Raw genomic sequence first — 26,260 nt, 5'->3', positions numbered from 1 at the left:
GGTGCTAACACTTTGTGAATGATTCTCTTCTTTTATTCATTTCATTTTTGCTTACAAAAGACTAAGGGTTGGGCTAGTAATGACTGGTGCAGTCATGGCCATTCCATCATCATGGCCATTTCTGGTCTGTGCTCTATCAGCAGATGGGGGACTTGGTCAGGGGAGGGACAGACTTTCACCTGAGCTTCTCTCTGGGGCCTTTTGTGTTGGTGAGCAGATGCTGGTAGCGATGGTCCCAGCCCCCAAGAGGGGAAGACGGTGCCGGGCTTCTAGCTCGCTGAGAGGAGACGTCTAACTCACTGCCTTAGTTTCCTCAGCTGTGGTGGCTGCTGCACATCGTGACTCCCTCCTAGGGTGGCTCTCAGGGTAGAGTGAGGTGTTACTGACCAGGGTTGCCAGCCTGAATCCCCGGCTACCTACTCTAGGACGTTTGGTCTCACAGGCTTCCAAAATGGAACACACCCATTGCATTAGAAAACAAAAATGGGAAATCAAAAACCAGCATGCTCAGCATCTCTTGGAACGAGCACAGGTGGGGGCTTGAGGCCTGTCTGGCCCTATGGCAGCCAGGGACTGGAGCTAGGGGCACCCACCCTGGTGGGCAGGAATCCCTCCCCAGGTCTCGCTGCTCTCTCTGTACCCACTGAGATCAGACTGGGCTCTGTGGTGGAAATGAGGCATGTGTGGCATCACTGAGCGTTGATGTCCTGCTGGCCTGTCATTGGACCTTTCTGGCCATGTTGCATTAAGGCCATGTGCTACGTGGCTCAAGGAACATGGGGACCATGACTTCCTAAGAGAAGGGGACATTATGGAACTGTTCTGACTTGAGAAATTCATGGCATAAATTGTGAGTGGACTTGTGTGACCAGGACAAGCCCTCAGGAGGTCAGCTCCCCTACCCCAATACTCTCTCTCTTTTTCTCTCCTCTCTCTCCTTTCTCTCTTCTTTCTCTGTCTCATCTCTCTCTATCTCTCTGTCTCTGTCTCCCCCCTCTGTCTCTCTGTCTCTGTCTCTCTGTCTCTGTGTCTCTCTCTCTCTTATTGTCCCCCTGAGCTGAGAGTCTGAGTCAAGTCTTGGTTCTAGCAGAACTTCCAAGTGGCTGCTCGGACTCCCGGGGTCCCCCTCCTCTACACAGGTATAAGCTCTCCTGATGGTGTTGTGCCCAAGTTTCAGATACCCACTTGTGGAGAGTCCAAGTCCACACACAATAATGCAAAAGCAAAGGAATTTTATCTCTAGCTCGAGCTAGGGTCCAGGTCTCATTCAACGCAGTGGAGTCTTGACAAGGACCCCGACTCCAAATCACAAGCAGTTTCTATAGGGTTCAGTTAAGAAGCAGTTTATATACTGGTCTATTTTTAGCATTGGCCTATTACAACAGTGGTCAGCAATTAATGGTTTGAGGTTTTTCCAGGGAGGGTGCAGTGACCCCTCATGACAGCCCAAATCCAACTGTCCAGTTCTTATCTAGGTACGTTATTCAACTGAGAGTTTACCAAAAACTGCAAGTCCTGCTCTGAGGAAACAGCAAGGCCTAGTTGAGACTTAATGTTAGCTGCAGCCTGTCATGGCATCAGTTTTTCCTTCATAATGGGTGAGGGGAGACAGAGGGCTGAGAGGTGGGGCCAGCTACCCCTCACCAGCCCCCAGGGGCCTGGGGGACAGGAGTGAGGCAGGAGAAAGGTCTGGAAATCTCTGGCCACTCCAGCTCTCTGGTCTCAGTGTGAAGAGATGGTCCAGCCTTCGCTTCCTCATGGGCCTTTCTTACACTAACACCCGCCCTTGGGACTCATCTTGTCTAGGTGCAGAGGAGGGGGATCTGAAGGCTAGGGCCTTTGTGTTCTTACATGAGCATGGCTAAGACACTCGACTATGGTGTTTTGAGTCAAAATGCAGGCTTTCCACCAGAGACCAAGGAAGCATGATCTTCCTCAGCAGTGGCCTGGGAGGAAGATGAATGGGGTGGCCTTGCCCTTCTGAGGCACCCAGACAGCCTTTCACTGGCCCCCCACTGAGAATTAGTCTTAGCAGGGTCACTTGTCAGACACGTGGCCCCGGGCATGTCCGCAGGCCTGCCTAGTCTTGCTCATCTGTAAGGGGAGCCAGTTCTGCATCAAACCCCTCGGGAATCGAGGACGCTCATAGTAAGGAGAGAATCAGGATTTCCCTATGGGTGAAACGAACTCAAGCAGTCTCCCCCAGGAAATACCTTGCTCACTGCCTTGAAATCAAACAATCCCTTCTGGGGCTGGAGAGAGAGTTCAGGGTTAAGGCCTTATGGTATGTGCACTGATCCAGGTCTGATCCTCGTGAGCACTGCTGCCTGAGCACTACCTGGATGGTCCAAGTAACCCGCAGCACTCTAGCCCTGCATCTGCAAGCCTGTGCTTTGACCTCCTTAGCCAAGAACCGCTGGGAGGGGGACCCCAGGACTCCTGAGCACTATTTGGGAGACTCTCCCCCTCCAAAACCCCTTTCAATAGATAGATAAACCAATAGAATGGGTTTTGTTATTTGTTTTGAGGCCACACCCAGTGGTACTTAGGACTTACTCCTGGTTTTGTGCTCAGGGATCACTCCTGATGGTACTGGACAGACCATACGTGGTGCCCAGGATTGCACCTGGGTCAGCAGTATCAGCTGTATCTCTTCAGCCCCAAGGAAAGCAAACTTATTGACAGTATAGATGTATATAATACATCATAAGCTAATACATGGGCAGCTGTGTAATATATTAAATTCTATAATATATAGCATTTTGTATAAATATAGAATAGCTCAGTATGGGATATTTGTCCTATCTATGGGATACCTATATTATAGATAGGTAAATATAATATGAAATCATCATTTATGCAAAAACGATCACGATCACGATCACGACCATCCTATTGTTCGTCGATTGCCTCGAGCAGGCCCCAGTAGTGTCTCCTTCATCCTAGCCCTGAGATTTTTTTTTTTAAAGTGCCATATCAAAGCTCATTCAGGGTAAGGAGAATGAGACCCATCGTTGTTAGTGGTATTTGGCATATTGGTTATGCCATGGGGAGTTTGCCAGACTGCTGTGTGGGCAGGTTACATTCAGTAGCCTGCCAGTTTGTCCAAAGTAAGAATGACACAATAAGATGTCGCTTCCGGGAGCTCGGTTTTATAGTCTCTGAGTCTTGGCCGTTGATGGGATTACACGGCACCAGGGGGCCAGTTGCTGTGTGTGACCCTTGCCTACTGGAATAAGGAGGATCTGGGTGGAGGATGCTCAGCCCCAATCCCAGCAGGCTTGGAGATCTCAGCCCCAGGACCCGCATGCCTTTGTTCCTCTGCCGGTACCTTTATGCCTGTGGAGAGTGGTCTCAGCATGGTGGTGACTTGTTCTGGAGGTCTTCGACTGCAGGAGCCCTGGTCGGGGCGGGGAGGGAAACTCAACCCGCTCCCCTCCAAGGGGCCCTGGCGAGGACAGCCAGGCACGGGGGCAGGAGACTCTGCGCTTTTCTCTTCCGGGTGCTGGGTTTTATAGTCTCTGGGTCTTGGCCATTGATGGGATTACATGGCACCAGGGGGCCAGTTGGTGGGTGTGACCCCTGCCTACTGGAATAAGGAGGATCTGGGTGGAGGATGCTCAGCCCCAATCCGAGCAGGCTAAAACAAAAAAAAATATAAATATATCCAGAAGCTTAGATGACACAAATGGCATTTTACTGAGATGTCAGACTCTGTCCTTTGAGGCTGTGTCCCTCTGTCACAGAGACAAAGAGTCTGAGAAGGACCCAGCAGTAGGGTCACCTGGCCAAGCTTAGAGGGTGTCTCCATGTGTAACCTTCTGCGGGTGGGGCCCCACAGGGTTTCCTGAGCCTGGAGTCTTGCTGGAAACTGGGCTGACAGGTTGGGGGGAGTGACTGAGGCCTGGAGAAGGAAGCTGGGGTGCTGTGACTCTTCTGGTCAGGATCTCTAGAGATGCCCATAAAAATTCTCTTTGACAACTGAAGTCACTCAGCTTCTTTGGGTTTCTGCTTGTCCTTTCTGGGGGGCCGAAGGGTGGTTATCTGAACTAGTCTTGGCTCATTGCTGGGGGGTCAGTCCCAGTCAGGGGACCATACCTGTCCAGCCCTTTGAACCCTTCCCTTTGTGGCTCCTTGATGGCTGATTGGGGCAGAGCAGAGCCCGACTCCAGCAGCCTTTGCTGTCTTGGGGTCCCTTGTTAATAGACTTTTCTTCCTAAGGTTTTAAAGCTTACAGGTTTTACTATTATTTCTTCCTTTAAAAAATGTTTTGGGAGGCTGGAACGATAGCACAGCAGGTAGGGCGTTTGCCTTGCATGCAGCCGACCCAGGTTCGATTCCCAGCATCCCATATGGTTCCCCCGAGCAACGCCAGGAATAATTCTTGAGTGCATGAGCCAGGAGTAACCCCTGTGAATCGTTGGGTGTGACCCAAAAGGAAAAAAAAATTTTTCTTTGGACCATACCAAGTGATGCTCAGGACTTATTCCTTGATCTGTGCTCAGGATCACTCCTAGCAGGACTTGGGGGGCGCCTTATAGAGTGGTGGAAATTGAAGCCACGTGTCAGGTACATGCAAGACAAGTCCTCATTGTATCATACTCACTGTAACTCTCACTGGACTCTCTCTCTGGCCCCAAATATTTATTCCTTTAAGGGAAAGCTTAGCTTGTGGGTGAGTTTTTAATGATTCTTTAACTCTCCCTTCACATTTAAGGGCAAATGAATCTCCAGAAGGTTCCTTGGTGCTTAGTGAAGTGAGTCTTGTCTGAAGATAGTGGTTATTATCCAGAATGATTTTGCCCCCAAGGGTCACTTAGCAATGTCTAGAGGCAGGGGTTCAGGATGGGGCATGTGATAGGGTGGAGGATGGGGTGCTGCCCTGCCCCCATGCTGCAAGGGACAAAGCCCAGCTCCTGGCGTCAGCTGTTCTGGGTGGAGAAACTTTGGGTTAGGCATGTGAAGGCAAGTTCTTTCTTCCAAAGCCGTGACCTTGACCTTGTCAGGTTCCTTCTGCAGAAGCTGCCCAGAACTAACCCCATGGAATCAGGGTTCTGAAGCCTGCTGGGCCCTCCAGGTCATCACTGCTGTTTTCCCCAGGAGAGTCTCCACAGTCTATCTGCTAGTCTGCTATCTGCTAGTAAAGTGCTCTGTTTCATTTTGCTTCAGACATTTGTTTGAGGGATCTGGCATATTCAAGAATTTTCCCACGTGAATGGATGTAAGGAGGAGGAAACCCCCAAAGTCACCCAATAAACCACACAAGCTGGAAAGACTCTGCTTTTGGCTATGGGGTTCAGGGGAGGGGAGGCAGGGCTGCGTGGCTACCTCAGGAGAAGGCGGGTGCCCAGACTGTCTGGGTGGAGGGCAGAGGACTCGGGGGAGCATCTTGGGACTCCTTCCATAAACATAGATCAGTACGCTGCTTTCTGCACCCCACTTCCTGCAGCCCCGAGCCTCCCTGAACTCAGCATGGAGAATACTTTGGCTTCTTGTGGACAGTCAGGAGGGTGCGCTGGTCTGACTCATGGACTCTGCAGCTCCTCCTCTCAGATCTCGCCGTCTGCCCACCCATCTCTTCCTCTCCTGGCTTGTGCCCTTATTTTCCCTCTACTGTCCTTTCACTCAGGTCTGGGGTGGGAGATGGAGAGCCACAGGTGGGAGTCCATCCCTGGTCCTAAACCAGTAAGGCTGGGAGGGGAGTTGATGCACTGAAAAGCTGCAGGGGAGTTGATGCACTGGAAAGCTGCAGTTCCTATAACTGTAGAATGCTTGACTCTTCCAGGGCCTGCAGCCTGCTGGCTGGTTCATCCTGCCCATGTTCAGCTCTAGGATGTGTGTGTGTGTGTGTGTGTGTGTGTGTGTGTGTGTGTGTGTGTATGAGTGTGTGTGGTGTGGGGTGGGGTGGAGATGCAGTTTCTAGGAGGAGGAGCGCTCTGTTACCTTGGCCTTGCTATACCTCTGCTTTTCTGGGTTTATGTGTGATTCGACCCTGTGGGTCAAGTGAGCTTCCACTGACGTGGCCGCTCGCTGAAGCACCGTGACTTGCCTTTCCCTCCTCATTCTGGTTGGACGCCACCTCAGGCTCCATCAAGTTCATGCTCAAGGTCAGGGGTCACTTGGCGCCCTGACAGCACGCAGCTCCCCGGCAGACGGGTGAAACCCAGCACTTGAGTGTGAGTACCGACTGCCTCGTTCTCTTACCAGAGGCCTCGAGTTTGGTTGGCAGAGTGGCGACCCGCTGGCCAATTGGACGGGTTTCTTTAATGCCACCGACGACCCAGCAGTGCAGAGCAGCAGTGACTCCAGCTCCAGGTACAGCCCGGGTGAACCAACAGGGAAGGGGGGAGCTCATCCTGGGATGACACATTGCCCCTACCCCGTGACCCCGTCTCCCACCAGAGGATCTGTGGGAGCAGAAGAGAGAAACAGGCTCGGCATTGTGGCTCCAGGATCACTGCATTTAGGGATTATACCTTGTCTTCTTGACTTCAAGGGCCAGTCAAGGCAAAGTCGGGACCAATCATAGCAAAGTAGAGGCCAATAACAATAAAGTAGGGACTAATCACAGCAAAGTAGGGGCCAATCACAGCAAAGTAGGGGCCAGTCACAGCAAAGTAGGGGCCAGTCACAATAAAGTCGGGACCAATCACAGCAGAGTAGGGGCCAATTACAGTAAAGTAAGGGCTAATTACAGTAGAGTAAGGCCAGTTCCCACACAGTAAGGGCTGTTCATGGCGAAATAGGAGCAAACCACGGCACAGTAAAGACCAGTCTTGGCAAAGTAGGATCCAGCCACAGCAAAGCAGGGAATCCTGCCCCGTCTCTTGGGGAGAGAAGGCAGGGAGTGGCAATATGCTCCAGTACAGATCTCTATTTCAAGTGGAGCAATAGCTTTGTCTCTGTGGCAGGGTTTTGGGCATCAACCCCCAAAGGTGATGGTGGGTGGTTGGGTCGCTTGGCAGGGGTATCCTGTGAGCTCACTGCACTCCGAACCCCCCAGCATACATACCATCCTCTGCCCACAGGCAATGCTGAACGTGGTTTGGGAAGAACTGAGTCATGCGCAGAGTAATACAGTTTAATATTCCCACCATCACGAGTTATTTCTTCTGGATCTGTTGCAGGACTTGAAGCTAAAATCAACAGTTAAGGACACTGTACTCAGGAGTAGGAGTTCGTTCAATATTCATTCATTCAGACTTGAGTGCAAACGGAATCTTCTCCAGCAGGCCCTTGATTTTTGCTTCTCCAAGTGAGGGCTAATGCTTAGGCCTGTGGACCCAGGGGACACATATCTGTTTTCATTTGGACACCAAAACATTCTATTGACACTAAAGAGGAGGCATTGTGCCAGAGACCCTCAATCTAAAGGACTTTGTTCAATGCTGTGAAAAAGGGCTCATGTGGTTCCAGCATTTGAAACCCATCAGGGCTGTGGCTACAGAGCTCAGACTCAAAGGAGGTCCCTAGCAGGCTCTTACTTGAATTGTTGTTTTTTTTTTAGGGGGGGATGGCATACCCAGCGATGCTCAGGGCTTACTCCTAGGTCTGCTCTTAGGGATCAGTACTGGCAGTGCTCAGGGAACTGTATGGGAGGTCGGGGATAAAACCTGGGTTCGTTGCATATAAGACAAATGCCCTACCCAACTATTACTCTGACCCTGTGTGCTTTTAGGACCATGGTTCTTATCTGTACACATAGAGGGAGCTCAGGTGAGCCTATTGGCTGGGTGAAGCCCATGCAGAGAAGGAGGCTGCAGTGGTCTCCCTTACCTAGACCACCCCCCACACTCAGGAGAGGGTGATCTAGGGGAGTCAGCCAGAGTCGTTCTGCAAAAGAAGAACTCTTTGAAGAACTCATGGACAACTTTTGGCCAGAAAAATGGGACTAAACTGAGCCTGACAGGCCAAGACCCAGGGAAGCCATCTGGGCAGCTGGTCCTAGGTGGCCAGGGGCACGCAGAGTTGGACTTCTACCTTTTCTTCTACTGGTGGGACAATCTCCCTTTCCCACTGCCTTCTAGTTCCCTTTCCCTGTGTGGACCCTCCTGTGTGGATCCCCCTTCTCCCCATGCTCCACGCCTCTCTCCCTCTGGTTCCCTTTCTCTTGATTCTCCCTCCAGCTCTCTGCCCACGGGCCAGCACCCTACCCTGTTGGCGTCACAGACTCCACCAGCCCCCTGTCTGGTTTTGGTGTTGGACCCACAATGCCCATTATTCAAAGTGCTCCCCAGCCAACTTGATCTCCTTCCAGAGAGGTTTCTATTGCCCAGACCTCCCCTCATCACAGAGTAAATAAATGTGATGATCACATGTCTCAGAGTTTTGACTGGGGTAATCCCAGTTTTAAATGGACCTTTCAGGAAGCCGAAATATTTACAGTTGAACCAGTGAAACTGGGGCTGGAGAGGGAGGGCAGGCGTGAAGGTATTTGCATTGTCTATGACTGCAATTCCATCCCTGGCACCCTGCTAGGAGTGATCTAGGGCACAGCTGTGTAGCCCCCAAGCAAACAAGCAGCCCTACACCCTCACCACAAAAAAAAAAAAAGCAAAAGACTGGTTACCTCATTAGAATGAAAGGGTATCTTGGAGGTTTATTTATTTTTTTTTAATAGGGGGATGAAGCGATAGCACAGTGTGTAGGGCGTTTGCCTTGCATGCGGCCAACCTGGGTTTGATTCCTCTGTCCCTCTCGGAGAGCCTGGCAAGCTACCAAGAGTATCCTGCCTGCATGGCAGAGCCTGGCAAGCTCCCTGTGGTGTATTCGATATGCCAAAAACAGTAACAACAAGTCTCACAATGAAGACATTACTGGTACCCACTTGAGCAAATCGATGAACAATGGGAGGACAGTGCTACAGTGCAACAGGGGATGTCCCCAGTTGGAAGGCTTGGGGACCACTCAGGCTACACTTGGGATGTGCTGGGGATCCAATGCAGGGCATTGCACACACTAGGAATGCCTCTCACTCCCTTGTGCTGTCTCCCTACCTGCCCTCCTGCCCCCTCCCCCTTTCAGGTATTTTTTGTTTCCTCCTATTGTTGACAGAGTAGCTCATGGCTTCTGTGCAATGGGTGGGGCATGCCGTGGAGGTGGCTTCAAGGGCCGAGGTGTGCAGGGCCCCGGGAGGAAGCCCTGGATTCCATCCGTGCACGGTGTGCTTCCCTGAGCACTGCCAGCTGTGGATCTGCCCGATCAAAGCATCTTTCTCAAAGGGGCAGGCGGCTCCTGGCAGTGCCTTTGAAAGGCTCAGGGGAGGACTTCGTTGGGCTGGGGGTGGGGGGAATGTCAGAGTAAGTGCTCTCCCCTTCCCCACTGACAACCCACTGGTGAGCTTGGTGGCCGGTGCTCCTCGCCTAATGAATAATTCAGCACCTGCTATAGTTTGCTATCTATATTTGTGTGGTGTGTTGAAGTGTGGTACAACCCGTTAACATTTATTATTCACAGGGCTGGAAGGGAAATCGAGAGGCACCATATATAAGCAGGGGATCCAGAGTTGCAAGGAGGGAAAAAAGGCAAATGACTCTTAAGTGGTGTCCTCCACCAGGAGGCACAAGGAGAAGGCATGGGTCCAAGTGATGGGGGAAGATGCACCGGCCCACAGAGGAAACCGGGCCACAGAGCACTCAGAAAGGCCCCGGGCCACCGGGCTGTGCGTGGGCCAGCAGCTGGGTCACATCCAAGCCCAGTTGGAAAGTGTGTGAGTTATAAAACACATGGAGGAGAACTGTATTAATTTCCACTCTAGGCCCACAAGTGCCCGGTGAGAGTCCTTAGGGGAACGGCTATAATGAGCAGGGAGGAATCATTCCACAGCCGCAAAAGTGCCTCTTGGAGTACCTGCAGCGAGGTGCCCGGGGATGGTCCTGTGTTCAGAGGCTGGGCTTCCATGACACCCCATCTTTGAACCCTCAGCCCCCCACATGCAGCCCGTGCAGTATCGCTGGTGCTCCGTCACTGTTCGCAGGAGCAAAGAGTGAATGAAGCCGGGAGCGGGGGGAGGCTATTGGCAGCCAGGCATGGTCAGCGCCCCTGGTTTCCCCCTGAGTCTATTCCTCTGGAGGAAACCTTGTCCCTTCCCTTTGAGGATGAACCGCAGCAAGGGAAAAGCACTTGGCAGTCGTCACCTTCTTCCTCGTGTGCAGTGATCAGAGGGTTTTCTCTGGAGAAGAGCTAGTCCTCAGAGGGGAGCACTCTGAGAATTCTGGGGAACGGGGTAGGAGAAGGGAGACTGAGGCTGGGGACTGGGATGTAGGAAAGGGAGAGGCAGAAGGCAGTGAAGGCAGATGCTGCATTTCTGGAACTGCAGACTGCAAAACTCTCCCAAACTCTGCCTGCAGTTTGGGGAAGGGTGATGGGAAGGTGGGGACCGGGGAGGGAGAACCACTACCACCACTACCACCCACCCTCTACCAGGCAACTCAGTGCCTTTTTCCTCCTGGCCCTGCCCACCATCCGCCAGCCCACCCAGCACCCAGGGCAGGGAAGCAACACTCAGGGGGAGTGGTGGAGGTCAGCATCATGTCCACGGGAAGATTACCCCCACCCCCAGTCACAGGGGCTGAGGGAGACAGAGGCAGGAGTTACTCGTCCCCTCTGCCTCTGGATCCTGCTCTATGTCTAAGTCCTTATTCTGCCAGGATCCACCTCGCCTCCTCCACGAAGCCTTCCCTGGTAGCTCCCTTAACTGAGAGTTCTGTGCAAGGTGTCTGCCCCAAGGGCTTACACACTCAGAACTCACCATCAAGTGCATGTCAGGCGCTTTGCTCAGGTACTGCTCGTTGAGCACTTCTTGCAGAGCACGTCTCACTGAGCACTTCTTGCCAAGCACTTCTCAGAGAACACTCTGGTAAGATGGCAGCTTAGAGGGCCTGCAGAGAGCAGCTTTGGCACTGGCCAAAGTGCTGGCCTTGGGGGCCTTTCTCTGGGACTCAGCAGATACCTTCCCCCCCCACCCCTGGCAGAGCTGCCCCCAGGAGGAAGGGGGCCCTGATCACAGAGAAAGGACAGAGGTGCGGGATGCTTCTGCTCCACACTAAGCAGGATCAGTGCAGCTGGCGTCAGACGCCAGAGTGGGAAGGAGCTGGGCCGAAGGCAATTTAGAACTTTATCATGCCACAGCGAATTGTTCCCTAATTGTTTCCAGACGTCTATAATTAGGTAATAAATTGCACAGTGCACGTGATGGGCCTCCTCCACCGGGGGTTGGGGATGGGTGCTGAGCGTGAAGCCGGCGCGTCCGTGGGGAGGGGCAGCAGCTGGCGTGGATCGTGACAGGCCGTGCCCGGGCTCTGGGGCACAGTGAGTGCCGGACACCGGACATGCACAGCTGCTTTTCATCCTCCCCATAAACGTCGGAGCCAGACACTGACATTACACCTGTCCTGAGGCTGAGGAGACTGAGTCCCTTTCTTGCAGGCGTGGGGAGGGTGTTGACCCCTCCCCACCCCATGCTTTATAGTTCTGGGAACCCATTCTGTGTGGGCTCTCTCTTTTTTTTTTCTTTTTCTTTTTGTTTTTTGGCTTTTTGGGTCACACCCGGCGATGCTCAGGGGTAACTCCTGGCTCTGCACTCAGGAATTACCCCTGGTGGTACTCAGGGGACCACATGGGATGTTGGGAATTGGACCCGGGTTGGCCGCGTGCAAAGCAAACGCCCTACCCGCTGTGCTGTTACTCCAGCCCCTGCATGGGTTTTCTTGTCTTTCTGGGCTAGGGTGGGTGTCTCCTTCCTGCATCTTCTGGCTCCAGCCCCTGCTCCCAGCTGCAGATGGGCATATGCCACCCGGGGGAGCATGTCCCCACCCCCATATTAGTGGCTGTGGTCTAGGAAAGATGGTTTTACTGTTTTGTTTATTTTCTGCTGTGGAGGGGATAGAACCCAGGGCTTTCCCCTGGCAGGGCTGTCTGGCTGTACTGACCTGGGTGGGGGGGGTCATTTTTCCAGTCTTTCTTCGCTTCCCTATCTGTGACCCTCCCCTTCCCCTCCCCCCTCCACCAGCCCCTGTGCTTATTTGCTATGTCCCAGATTTTACCCCGGAAAAATTGCTTCCTTCGCCCTGCTCTGGGGGTTCTGCCTTTTAATGAGGAGCTCCTGGGTCAGGTTGCCCCAAGGGAAGGAACATTTCATGTGTGTGTGTGTTGGGGGGAGGGTGGGAGTTGGGGGGTTATAGCTGGCAGGAGTCGCAGTGTCTGCTGCGGTGGGCGCAGGCTGGCTCAGCATTCGTCTTTCCGCTCTGTCTCCTGTCAGTTGGAAAAAGACCAAAAATAAGGGGGATGGGGAGTGCAAGCTGTTGGGCCCCATCCAGCCGGGAAGAATCGGGGCGTGAGGTTTGGCAGCGTTGTGGGCTGGGCGCTGGGGACAGAGATGGCACAGGCCCGTTCTCCTCCCATGCCCTGATAGACCCTGCAGGGCCCTGGGCCCCTGGGGGTGGCTCCCTCAGTTCCCCCCGCCTCCCGTTTTGTGGGCCCCTAGTTAAGTCTGCATTATTTTCCCTGAGTTTTATAAATCCCTGCATGAGCTTTTCTGGGCCTCAGTTTCCTCCTCTGTCAAGTCTCACTTGGCTGTGCTACTTGTGGGGTCCCCACAGTTCCCTCCCTGATGGAGCCTGGTCTCTTGTGGGGTAGAAGGGACCAGTTCCCCACCCCCTGCCCGCCAGCTCCTTGAAGGAAAAGAAATGGGTGGAAAGTTAAAAGGGGGCTGGGTAGGGCTAAAAGGACAGAGTTGGGGGCACTCAGAAGTGAGGGCTACCAAGGCTGGTCAAGTTCCCCAGGTGAGTGGTAGGGCACGAGCTGTGCTTCCTTTCTCAGGGATATGGGCTCCTAGTGCCCCCGGGACCTCCTCATGAGAGCCTCCTTGCACCCAGGGGGCTCCCAGGTTTGCCTTTTGGAGGCCACCAGAACCCCTGCCTGTTCCTTCCTATGTCCGTCCTGCAGGGTCTGAGCAGAATGTGCCCCAGAGTCCCTCATTGGCCAGGGTGCCTCGCCCCCTTGAGGGTGCCTCCAGGCCAGGGAGCTCCCCGAGGCCCATTTCACCAGGTTGCTGAGCTCATTGGCAGGAGTGACAGCCCATGCCTTAAACACCTTCCCTTTACCACCACCCCAACCCCCCCAAGCAGTGCAGAATTCAGCACATGGGTTGGGGTTGGATTGTCACAAACAATTATTTCCGTGTCATCATCTCCACCATCCCCATGTCTGTTCTTGCTGCAAGCTATGTTTGTTGCCCCCTGCCCAGAACTGCTCTGGTGCAGGTCAGCGGTGCCCTCCTGGCTGTTGGACCACAGGGGCCGCCTCCAGCCTCCTCCAGCTTGACCTCTGCTGGCACGGAGCAGGGCTGGCCTTTCTGTCTTGGACGCACTCTCTGCCCCTGGCTTCTGTGTCCACCCCGCGGGCTTGCATGCCTTCTCTCTCGCCTCCGTCACGATGCGGGAGCTGAACTCAGGCCTGTCCCTCTCTGCTCTGCCTCCTTGAGAGCTCACAAGGGCCTCCTCCCTGCGGCTGTCACCCTCAGCCCGCGAGGCCGGTCCCTTAGCCCTGATCTCTGCACCAGGCCGCATGCCCACTCCTGCCTCCTCTGGAAGGTCACGGCCAGGAGCCTGAGTCACACCCAGGCCTGTTTATCTCCGGCCTTTGTAGCTTCTCAGGTGACACCAGGAGCCAGTGAACGGTGCCAGCCCAAATCCTCGTTGATTTCTCTTCCTCTCTTGCGGCCAAGGCGCCCAGCTGGCTCTGACACTGACCTCCTCCCGCCAGCTTCCTGTGCACTGCGCATGCTCCTGTCCACTTGCAGTAGAGTCTGTGGCCGGCTCCTCCCGGTTTCCAGACCCTTCTGCAGCAGCTGGAGGGAACGTGCTTGGGAGCCTGGCCTTCTCCTGCCGGGGCTGGGTTGGGGATCTCGAGCCCTCCACCCCCATGGCTGATGGCAAGGGGCCTCTCCCTTGAAGATGTTCCCCCATCTGAGAGCCCTTCCTGGACTTCCTGGTGCCCTCCCACTACCCTCCATCACCCTCTCCTACGTTCCTTTCCCTTTTATTTCCCCGCTTTTTTTTTTGAGGGGGTGGGATCACACCCAGCGATGCTCAGGGGTTACTGGCTCTGCATTCAGGAGTTACTCCTGGCGGTGCTTGGGGAACCATAGGGGATGCTGGGAATCGAACCCAGGTCAGCCGCATGCAAGGCAAACATCCTACCTGCCATGCTATTGCTCCAGCCCCTCCTACCTTCCTTTTCTTTCTTTCTTTCTTTCTTTCTTCCTTCCTTCCTTCCTTCCTTCCTTCCTTCCTTCCTTCCTTCCTTCCTTTCAATTTTTATTAGTGAATCACTGTGAGGTACAGCTACAGACTTACAAACTTTGGAGCTTGTGTTTCAGTCATACAATGCTCGAGTACACATCCCTCCACCAGTGTCCGTTCTCCACCACTGATGATCCTCATATCCCTCCCACCCCCACCCCACCTATCTTCCTTTTCTGTGACTCGCTTGGCCCCACGTGTACTCCCAGTTGTCCTGGCTGCTGAGGGTGGGCTCCTGGCTGGCTGGGTCTCTCGGCCTCCACTTAACTCTGAGTGGGGCAGCAAGTCTGTGGTGAGCGGGAGAGGAATATGGTGGGTGTCCACAGAGCGGTCCTGGAGGCAGTGGAGGAGTTGCACCTGAGTCCTTGGAGGAAAGCTGGAGGTGTGCCCGGGGCAGTGGGCATAGAGGCGGGAAGGCGAGGAGGATTTTTCAAGGAGGCCAGTACCCAGGCTGATGTTGGGTGGGTGAGCAGGTGGGAAGACACAGTGAAGGAAAGGATTCCGGACACAGAGATGCATGCAGGGGAGAGATAAGGGCTGGTGCATGTCACCAGCTGTGGGCGGAGAGGTGCTTCTAAGGTGGGGGAGTGGGGGCAGTGGGGGGACACACAGGAGAAGTAGGAAGAGGATGAGTAGGAGGAGGAGGAGGAGGAGGAGAAAGAGAAAGAGGAAGAGGAAGAGGAGGAGGTAGCAGCTGATCTTGGGCAGGGCCCTGGGGCCTGGAGCACTGGTGTGTGTGTCTGTGCATATGTGTGTGTGTGTGTGTGTGTGTGTGTGTGTGTGTGTGTATACTCTGCTGGGGCTGGCGGTGGGAGGAGAAGGAAGAGAGAACTTGAGCTTTCAGTGTTACCCCCAAACCCCCAGCGCAATGCCTCAGCCTGGAATGACATTCCCAGTGTGTCTCCCCCACTCCGCCCCCTCCCCAGAGCAGATTGATCCACCACCCAGCCATCCAGGGTGGCACTTCGGGCCTGTCACCATCCCAGGGTTGTTGCCGCTCCATACCAGGCTTCCTGTGGACAGGGGAGAATGCACAATGTGGGCTGGGTAGGGGCTCTTGCCATTCCCTCCACAGTGGGCAGGGGTTGGGGGGGCTTCCCACAACATGTCCTGCCCCCTTCCACCCCCCCTCCCCACCTCTGGCCCTGCTGGGGAAGGCCCTGCAGTCCTGTGGAGTTGTCAGGCTGCAATTTTCAGGCTCTGATGCCTGTGCGTGTATGCTGACGGGTGTGCTATCTCGAGACGACAGCTGTTCTGACTCTGGAAATAGAATAGAACCTCGACGCATGGAGGACTGGTGGCCTAGGGAATGGGAGGGTGGGGGGAGAGGGGCGGGGGCTGCTCTCTCACACAAGCCCCAGGTGACCGGGGCTGGTCCGAATCAGGCAGAGGAAATGCATGAGAGTGATGGAGGTCCAGAATGGGCTCTCCGAAGCCTGCGGTTCCTTGTTCTAGACCCACCGGGGACCGGCTACATGAACTTGGGACTGGTGTCTTTCTCTCTTGCAGCCTCTGCCACACACTGGGGAAACCAGACGTGCCTCTCAGGGCTGATCAAGGAGGGAGCAGTCAGAGAATGGAGCATCACACCACAGCACGGGCACAGATGGGCAGGGCGTGCATTGCGCAGAGACCATCTTTCCCCTCTATTTCCCTCCAACCCTGTGCCCTTGCCCCTACAGCCAGGTGGTCGAGTAAAATGGCAGCCCACTCCCACTCCCTTGACAAGCCATATAACTGGCTCATTGCCTAGTTCATGCCGAGAAAAAGGGGGCTTTCTCCTCATCTACAGAGATGCTTTCTTGTCCCTGGGTTCCGAGCCACCCCATGTGGAGTCTACAGTCTGCCCCAGGGCTCTCTGAGCTAGCTGGTTTGACAGAAGCCAGGGGCGGAGGCGAGGAGGTCAGAGGGTGGGGTCAGGGGGCATGTGGGGGGACTTCCACTGTGGCTGAGCTGGGACCCCTTTCCTGCTCCTGGGGGCTGGAGGAGGCCTCCTCAAGGTGCTCTAGCGTGACTCGGGGGCTCCTAGGTCCCCATGCCCTGGCACCCCATCCATGTGTAGGGTAAAGGGACAGGGATAGAGAACAGCATAGCTGGGCCTAGGCTCGTACTGCCCAGTGGCCGTGGCCCCCACAGTTCTGAAGACATCCAGGCTGGTTGGAATGGCAGAGCCAGCCACGGCGGTCACTCTGTGGGGGGCCAGTACCTGCAGTTGGTGAGCCAAGGCTGCTGCCACAGCTTCTGGGCAGGACCCTTGCAGCCCAGCCAGGCCGCCGGCTGGACTGCTGGGTCCCATGTGATGTCTGAGCAGAGTCGGGTACCTGCGCCGATGGCTGAGCTGGCCAGGGAGAGATCGGCTTTCCAGACGGAAAGCAGAGAAGCTGCGAACTCACCTTGAGAGGTGTCTGCATTGGAAATGTGTCTGGGACAGTGTTGAGGACAGTGTTGGGGACAGTTTGGGGACAGTGTTGCTGTCCATCTTCCCGCAGGGCCAGCTTGAGTACTGAGAGGGAGAGCTGGATTAATACCGCAAGGAGGAGTCGTTTCTAGTGGCAAAAGGGTCAGAATTCAACTACAGAACATGTCCAAAGCAACAGAGAAGTGTGTGTGTGTGTGTGTGTGTGTGTGTGTGTGTGTGTGTGTGTGTGTGTCCAGAGCCAGCACCCATCACTGCTCAGGGTGCCAGAAGCCACCTTGGGGCTCTCACTCATGCGAGATAGGTGCTCCAGCCCTTTGAGCTTTCCCCTCACATCCTTTTCCGCCAAAATATTTAAAAATCTCTTATCCCAATGACTCAGCAAACCAAAAACACCCATTTTGTGACAGTTCAACCCTTCCTCATTTCTATCTATACAATTTTATAATTAATTGATTTTTTATTTAATCACCATAAGATACCAGTTACAAAGTTGTTCATGATCGGGTCTCAGTCATACAATGTTCCAGTACCCAGCCCTTCACCAGCGCACATTTCCCATCACCGCTGTCCTCAGTTTCCCTCCCGCCCCATTTTGGGGGATTGTTTTGTGGTTGGCATAAAGGTCAGAATCCAAATCCAACAAGGATTTCCATGACTTCCTCCAGAATGGAATCTGGGGGCACCCTGCCAGAAGTGCAATTGAGGGGTGACCTAGGGTAGTGCCACCTACTTCCCACTGTCTTATTTCCTCAAGTCAGTCATCCTTAGAGACCAGGATGAGTCAGGGGGACTCGCCCAGCGGAGCCCCTGTAGAGCAGCTTAGAGGGCCACGGGGGAGCTCTGTTCCCCAAGGTGGAAGCAGGTTCCTGCTTGGGCACAGCCTGGCTTCTGGGATTGTCTGAGGTGCCGCATGGAGTAAGTTAGGGCTCCTTGGGATCTGTTCCAGCCAGGCATGGGCTGATGTAGACACAGAGGTGATGGTTATGAAGGACGAGGTTTTCAGGCTCAATAATCCTGACCTGAAAGAGGAGGCCGTTGGGTAGGGCCACTTGGGGCCACTCCAGGGTCAGGGAGAAGGCAGAGGGATTGGGGGACAGGAATCTTCCTCTGAGAAGGGACTAGTGAGGGTTAAGATGGGCCCATATGAATGATAATGGTGGGGCGGGGCATAGGGGTACCCCCTATCCCCGTGCCCAGATGACTGGCTCTCAGGGATCAGGGTAAGGGCACAGGGGCCCTGGGGTGTGAGGAGGGGGTGGCACAGTCTGCGAGGGGACTTTGGGTTAGTTCTCACAGGCAAGGGGTTCTGGAGCATCTTGAGGAACTGCGTTGACCTAGGAGGGTAGTTGCACATGTGTAGCTTAAACAGGAGTTCCTGGGAAACTGCTGGCTGCCCTCACCCCTCACCAGCAGGAGAAAGGGGGGAAGGGTCTTTTCTTGGGCACTGTGACAGTGCATTTCCCAACATGCACATCAATAGCTCATCTCACTGTCACACACACACACACACACACACACACACACACACACACACACACACACATGCTCACACACACATGTGCACCACAGTTTTTAGAAATGCTGATTTTACAGATGAGAGTGTGAAGGCTCAGAAATGCATGGGAGGATGTGTCTGGAGAGCGGGTAGGGGGAGAGAAAGGGTGAAATCTGGTTGTCTATCCAACCCTCAGCAAAGGGTCACAGGGAGTCATGTGATCTTACTCTTGCTTTGACTGACCTAAGAGAAAGAGAGGTAATTTAGTCAATAATTCTGAATAGGTGCTAGAGCGATAGCACAGCGGGTAGGGCATTTGCCTTGCACACAGTCGACCCGGGCTTGATTCCCAGCATCCCATATGGTCCCCGGAGCACTGTCAGAAGTAATTCCTGAATGCATGAGGCAGGAGTAACCCTTGTTTATCACCAGGGATGTGCGGAGGTGAGGTGGGGACCATGCTGGGGTCCTGGCAACTGGATTTCACTTCCCTCCAGGTCTCTCTCCCTCTCCCTCCCATTGACTGTGGAGCATTAATTCACAGTATGGTTGTCTCTGCTAGGGCAACCCAGAAGCATTGAGGAACTCAGGGCTTATTTTACTGTCTGCCCATGTAACCTAGATTACATGGATTGTTTTAAGGAGGAAAGAATAGAGGCCAGAGAGGGGAAGTGATTTACCCTATGTCACACAACTGGTTTAGAGCATCTCCACAAGGGCCTGGCCAGTCTGCCCACTGGTCTCCGTCTTTATTGGAATCTGGAGCTTTGCTTCCTAGCAGCTTGAGGACACGGCTTCGATGACCCACTGGATACCAAAGGACCTGGTGCCATGGGCTCGGGTTGCGAACAGCGATGCTCGTGATGGTGATAAGATACCAGACGACGTTTACTGATGTAGACTGGAAACTTAGAGTCCATTAGAGCCAAGGACTTGCACCATTGGGTGTGACCTCACGGTGACCCCTTGTTCTTAGGTGCAGATAACAAGATCCATTTAATTAAAGCAGAAAAGTATTTGTTGGGGGGCACAGGTCATTTTGCATTGTTGGCTGAGTAGAAGAAAGACCCTTGGCTGAGCTTCCAGGAATGGCTCCCCACTGCCCTGTGAAAGGAAGCGCTGGCCTCTGATAGCATCTCAAAGGTGTTGCCACCACCACAGTTTCCAAGAGCTGTGCCACCTTTGCCACTTTCTTTATTTTGTTGTTGTTTTGTTTGGGGGCCACACACAGCGATGCTCAGGGCTTACTCTGGGCTCTGCACTCAGGTACTACTGCTGGAGGTGCTCAGGGGACCTTTAGGGATGCCAAGGATCAATCCTGGGTGGGCTGCATGCAATGCAAACATCCTATACCGCTGCACTGTTGCTCCAGTTCCCACCTCTGCCACTTTCCGCACCAGCGAAACAGTGCCTCTCACAGACCGCTCTCTCATGCAAATGTGTCTCATGGGTTCTGGTAAAGCTGGATCTAGAACCAAAGCTACAAGGGAGTCTGGGAAATGTAGTTTTGTCTCAGAAAAAGGCAAGGGACAGCAAAGCCAGAGTTCTCCATGTGTTTGATGCACTCAAGAGTTTGGGAGGAACAAAACCTGTAAATGGACTTTTACAGTACAGTAATTATTCCAATTAAGAGACAGTGTACAGAGGGGCCCTGAGAGTAGGAGTCCAAAACACAGGGGCATTTGAGTTGGGTATTGAAGGACTATCATATTGACATGAGTTTTCCTGGTAAGAAAGATTTAAAAAGGAGTTCAAAGCACAGAGGGGAAAGGGGGGGGGGGGTGATAAGATAATTTGGGTTACTCAATGCATTGGTTCTTTTAACACCTGAGCACTAATCATCCATTCATTTTGTGAGTAGAAGTGATTTTATTCTGTAAGAGTTTTAGTACTTTAAAATATTCTTTTAATTCCTTAGATATATAAGATAAACTGAGATGATCAAATATAAAATGAATTACTATATATCTAAAAATTATGAATGTTTTTATTATTATTATTTATTTATTTATTTATTTTAAGGGGAGTCACACCAGGTGATACTCCGGGGTTATTCCTGGCTCTGCCCTTAGGAATCACTCCTGGAAGTGCTTGGGGAACCATATGGGATGCTGGGGATCAAACCTGTTGGCTGCATGCAAGGCAAACTCCCTACCCGATTACTGTTGCTTCATCCCCTATGAATGCTTTTAAAAGAAGTTAATTTTGGGGTAAATTAATTTAATTTTTAAAGCATACCTACAGGGCCAATAATCTAGAGCTGTTTTTCTTGCACATGATCAACCTTGGTTGCAATTCCTGGCACTGCATATGGTCCCCTGGGCACCCGTAGGAATATTCCCTGAGCACAAAGCCAGGGGTAAGCCCTGAGCACAGCTGGATGTGGTTCAAGAAACAAATAAAAAACAAAAGCTTACCTACATAAATGCTTACAGGAGGTCAGGGTTGGGGTGTGTGTTAAATTTACAGGTAAACACAGCTGGCACATGATTCTGTAAATATTTTTTAATATTATGAATATAATGATTTCATGCCATTTGGAGGTTGCCGTGGATGGAACCCGGAACTACATACACTACATCAGTAAGGCCTGTGCTCTTCCTGAGACGCTTCTCAGCCCCTTCAGGTCCTCCTGTCATGAGGCTTCTAGGAGATGTAGGAAGAATCTTTATCTTAAATTCATGGTCGTTTTTTGGGGAGGATGGACAGCACCCAGAAGTGCTCAGGGCTGTCTCCTGGCTTTGCACTCAGAGATCACCTAAATGATGAAGAGGAATGGCATTTTTAAATGGCACATTTAAAAACACACATTAGATCTCAGTACAGGTAAAGTAAAAGGCCCTCCCGTTGATCATCGATTTGCTCGAGCGGGCCCAGTAATGTCTCCATTGGAGACCTTGTTGTTACTGTGTTTGGCATATTGAATACGTCATGGGGAGCTTGCCAGGCTCTGCCATGTGGGCGAGATACTCTCGGTAGCTTGCCGGGCTCTCCGAGAGGGGCGGAGGAATTGAACTCGGGTTGGCCGTGTTGGCTGCGTGCAAGGCAAACGCCCTACCGCTGTGCTATCGATCTCAGTTCAGAGTAAACCTAATTTCCCTCTGCAGAGGGAGATGCTACTGACATTGCTTTATTACAAGCTGGAGAGACAGGTCAGGGGGATGGCGCTAACCTTGCATGTGACTGACCTGGGTTTGATTCACAGCATCCCAGATGATCTCTCTGAGCACCACCAGGAGTGATCCCTGAGTGCAGAGCTAGGCATAAGACCTAAGCACTGCCAAGAATGCCCCCCCCCCTCCAAATTAAACCAACCAAACTAAAATGGGAACGTGGTTTCACTGATATACCAACCCTATTGGGCTGCTCTGGCACGGAATGGGCAGTATCCCAGAGGTTTGAAGGGGAGAGCACCCCCTTTCCCCGGGCAGTTGGAACTGCCAAGTAAGAAGCGACCAGCTAACTCCAGGACGGACCTCAGGGGACAATGGGAGCCAGGCTGCACCCCAGGCTCCTCCGCACCCCTGTCACCATCCCTGCCCCCAGTCACCCAGTTGGAAGCAAACCTGCCTCTGGCTGAAATGGGTTTATACTCCTGGTTCTAGGGAAACAGGACTCAAGCCAGGGGTTCTCCTTAATGAATAATTCACTAGTTGAGGGCTGGTTTGCTCTATTGATCTGGCCAGGATAAATACTAACCCCCCTCCCTACCGCCCCCAAGAGCCCTGGCAGACCCCAAATCTGGGGGTGGTTTCTTTGTGTAGTGACCCCTGTTCCTGTCGGTCCCCAGGTACTTCGAGTTTTACGAGGGTCCTCTTGAATATAACTCCACAAGATGCCTGGAGCTGAGGCAGGAAATCTTGGAAGTGAAGGTGCTGTCCATGTAAGTGTGGCCTGTGGGCGCAGTGCATGTGCGGGGTGGGAACACGGGCAAGGTTGGGGGGTGGGTGGGAACATGGGGGCTAGGAGGTGGGAGGAAGTGGAACAGAGTGGATCTGGGGGAGGCAAAAGTAGGTCGTATTTGGGGGGAGTAGGGAGAGCATTTGGAGAGCCCTGGGGGAGAAAGGCAGCGAGGACAGTGAGTGTTTGAAGACAAAGGTCACACTGGCAAGGTCACCTCCAGCTCTGCAGCCCCGGCTCAGTTACAGTGTCTGATTAGCATCACTGGGCAACGCGGAGGGAAATCGAGCGGCCCCGAGTGTTGTGCCTGAAATTCCGCTCTCCGTGCTCCAGAGCTGAGCTGCCTGCCTTCTGGCTAGCAGTGCTCTGTCGTCATTAAGGATACTGGTATTTAAAACATGACTGAAAAGGCGAAGCGTTTAAGTGGGTGCTGAGATGTTTGCTGTGAGTCTTCCGCTGCCCATGGGCTCGAGACTCTTTCTCTGTCTTCTTGCAGAAGACATTCCCCGCCCCGCCCCCCCCCCCCCCCCGGAGGAACTGTCCTTGCTTCTGTTGGGCAGTGGGGCACAACACCTGGTCCCACACCTAGTGGGACTCGGGGGGGGGCCTTATGGCGCCGAGGATCCAATCTGGGGCGTCCACATGCAGAGCATGTGCTCCAGTCCGGCGGGTCACTCCCCAGTCCCTTACTTTTATCCCTGACCCCCTCCTCAACAAATGAATGAGAGAAGGACCGTGTTCCGTGGCTTCCCCAAATCAGCCTTTGGGAGAAACTGCTCGCTCACGAGCTGCATTTGTGTGTGTGTGTGTGTGTGTGTATGTATGTATGTATGTATGTGTGTGTCCAGCTCTCCTCCATTCCCAACTAGCCCCCTTCCCTGCCATAAACGGGCATCTGGCCCCCTCGAGAGACAGCCTGCATGGTCAGGCTGGACAGGACCACAGCTATTGAAAGCAATGCTGTACCAATGCAGGCTACGTTGCAGTCAAGCCGAGTCAGGTGTGCATGTCGAGACCCAGCCCCTCCCCCACCCCAGATGTGGCCCCTGCCTGCCGCCCCTGTCCTCCGGGCAGCGGGCAGCTCCATTAGGTGTTTGACCTGATTTCCAGGTCGTGGGTTAGAGAGATCCTGGGCTCAGTATGACTCAGAGCTCCAAGGGAACTCTGAGTTTTACCAACACAACTTGGCTTCACTGCTCAGAGGCTTTCCTTCCTCACCCCAATGTGAACACAATTCATGACCCCGTGGGAGGTGCCGAAGGGATGGGTAAGGTCCCAGAAGCAGACAGCTGTTCACAGGGGTACAGGTTCGAGGTGCCCTATGTTCAGCCTGCCCCACCCCCACCTTCTTTCCCAGAAGCCTCAGGGCCGTCATGCAGAGGCCATGGACGCAGCAGCTACTGGACCACCCCAAAGATAAGCCCAAATGCTCACTGTACTACCCACATCCCTGTTCTAACCAGGGGTCTCTCGACCCCCTCTAGGGAGAAGTCCAAGAAGCCACGTGCCACTCTCATGTGTTGGATAACTTTGGGTTGTCCTTGCTCTTCCCACAGGGAGCTTAAGGTTTATTGAACCACTTCCACAATAGTGCCCTTGAGGCACACCCAATTCCATCAATCACTAATAATCCTATATTGCTTTTCTCTTTCCTTTATATCATTTGCATTATTTATTCAGCAATGTCCTTTTTTTTATAGATACAGGAAGACAATTAATGCTATGCTATGTGACATGGAAGTTAATTGACCCCATAATAATATTTACTCCCGAGCATCCATATTTACTTGATGTAAGCCTCAATTACCCTTAGTTCCTAACACTTGAAGAACAGGGTCCTGATGAGAGACTGGACGGACCCAGGGCAAGCTGTGAGCTACCCTGGCATCAAAATGGGCCAGGCCAAGTGCCATAATACTTAACTATATTAAGAGCACAGTCATGTACAAACTCTGTCATGGTCCAAAAAGAAGTAACTGAATAAGGACTCTGCTGGGTTTAGGAGAGACTAACGTGGCCTGAAGTCTGGAATATATAGTGAGATGTCCCCAGGAAGAGCCAACCTTTAAGCTTAATATATCTCTTACTGTGTTCATACAAAATGGTATTGGTAGAAATATTGTAAGAAGTAAATTTACTATGATGGTTTAAATGGATTACTAGCTGAGGAAAGGAGAAAGCAATACACTCTAGATGGAAGGAATCCTGCCCTTGAGTGGATCTCTTAGAAATCTGGAGTGCTGAATCTTCAGATGAGATTTTTGTCCTTGATTCAATCTCCTGAAGGAGAGGCTTTACATCTCTTTGTTGTTATGATAAATGTTCAACCCCACCTTTGTGTATCTCCACCCTTCATGATTTCTAAATAACTATGCTGTAAGGGAGATGTAAAAGTCAGAACAAGATGTTGAAGACATTGGGGACTAGTTGTTGGGGAAGAGAATATCGACGACTAGATGCTGAGGACTAGATGCTGAGGACTAGATGTTGAGGACTAGAAAGTAGATGAAGAGATGTTGAAGATGAGGAGGAGAACTGAGACTTTGGGGACTTTGGGACTAGAAGGAGAAGCAGATGACGATGATGGTTGGAAGTAGAGGACTATGAGACTACGTCAGGATGAGGAAGAAGATATAATGAAAGAGAGAGGACTTTGAGGTCCACGAGGAGACTAGATTGATGTAACTGTGATGACTGGGACTACGACCAAAAGGACAACTACGACTGTGCCGTGAGGGCAGAGATCAGATGGCACCAGAGAGGAGAGAGAAATAACCCGACTACTGACTGGCCTGGGGCTCCGGTTCCCCATCTGTCTGCTGTCACCATGGACCAGCCTGGGGAGGGATCTCTTGGTTACTGAATGCTTGAATTCCGTCCTGCATGTGAGTGCCTGCGTATGAGTACCCACCACACCTTTTTAATTTAAAACCTACACCCATGTCGAGCCCACCAGCCCTTGCTGACACACACCAACTAAACTAGGGGGAATACCAGAGCTATGCCAGGAGAAACTGCTATGGCCAGGTGGGAAGGGCCAGGGCAGGGCAGTGTCCATGTGAGGGGTCCAGACAGATGTCAGCCCTGGCAGAGCCTTGAAGAGTTGAGTTTGTCTTTCTCTGAAGTCCAGGGGCGCCTACCTGAAGGATTCAAGCAGGTGGGCACAGTGTCCGTGGAGTGACTGGGGGTAGGGTTTCTTTAGCTGCATGGCAACCCAGATCACAGACAAAACTCAGATTTATGAGCATGTAAGTGGGATACCATGATTTTGGCTCAGTATTCAGCTTTCAGGCCCTCTATGGGGGAGCACCGTAGTAAGGGCACACATTTGTGTTTTCCAGGTGGAAATAAAATTATTTTGGGGGGGGATGATTTTTGGACCACATCTGGTGGTGGCCAGGGCTTACTCCTGGCTTTGTGCTCAGGGATAACTCCTGGCAGGGCTTGGAGCCCAATTTGGTGCTGGACCAAAGGCCAGTTCTGATGTGTGCCAGGCACACACCTTCCCCACTATACTTCTCTCTGAGCCCTAAACTGTAAAGTCAGGATATGCAAAGTGTCTTCATGGAAACAGAAGGTATGTGAGTTCTATGCCGAGATCCTCCCCTTTGGATCACCATCTACCAGACTTGCCTCTATATTTGCTCCAAGGCTCGTTGGCTAGGGTCCTCATGACCCAGGGCCACAGACTTAAGTGAAGAACTCACAGGGCTGAGGCCTGAAGTCCAGGCTCCAGGTGTGGTGGGGCTGGTTGCTCCGGAGGCCTCTGTCCTGAGCTTGCAGATGGCCGCCTTCTCCTCCATCTTCTCTCGCTCATGGGGTGTCGGCCCATCCTCATGATGTCACTTTAACACCCTGTGAAGATCCCATCTCTAAATACAGTCACATTCTGAGGATCAACACAGGAATCTGCAGAAGACACAATCTAGTACCTGGGAGTCCTGATCACTGCATCCGCCTAGGGCTGGGCATTCTACTGAACATCCAAATCACGTGTGTGATTGGGGAAACCTCCTCTCTCAGCCCCATCCAGGCCCGTGGATGGGTTTGGTGGGTTTGCCTCTCCTGCTCGCCTCTGCTTCGGATGCCCTTCCTGGGCCTCCTCTGAGCTGTGCCACCATCCCAGCTGCTGACCTCTCGGGC

The 26,260-nt window shown here is 52.9% G+C and overlaps 1 protein-coding gene across 2 annotated transcripts in view; it reads left to right on the top strand.

Annotated features, from left to right (window-relative positions):
• The window catches only part of ST8SIA5 (ST8 alpha-N-acetyl-neuraminide alpha-2,8-sialyltransferase 5), a 56,201-nt gene that overhangs the window by 12,074 nt on the left and 17,867 nt on the right, over positions 1–26,260 (top strand). Inside the window, exons 2-3 of one of the 2 annotated variants that reach the window (XM_056138475.1) lie at positions 6,208–6,315; positions 22,008–22,100. In XM_056138475.1, the coding sequence (XP_055994450.1) occupies positions 6,208–6,315; positions 22,008–22,100 (201 nt within the window). The remainder of the gene's footprint in view (positions 1–6,207; positions 6,316–22,007; positions 22,101–26,260) is intronic. The other variant, XM_056138476.1, reaches the window with a different exon arrangement.

The sequence above is a fragment of the Sorex fumeus genome, unplaced genomic scaffold (genome assembly GCF_029834395.1).
Source record: "Sorex fumeus unplaced genomic scaffold, SorFum_2.1 ptg000128l, whole genome shotgun sequence".
Taxonomy (NCBI): Eukaryota; Metazoa; Chordata; class Mammalia; order Eulipotyphla; family Soricidae; genus Sorex; species Sorex fumeus.
This window is presented reverse-complemented; position numbering and strand designations above follow the sequence as displayed.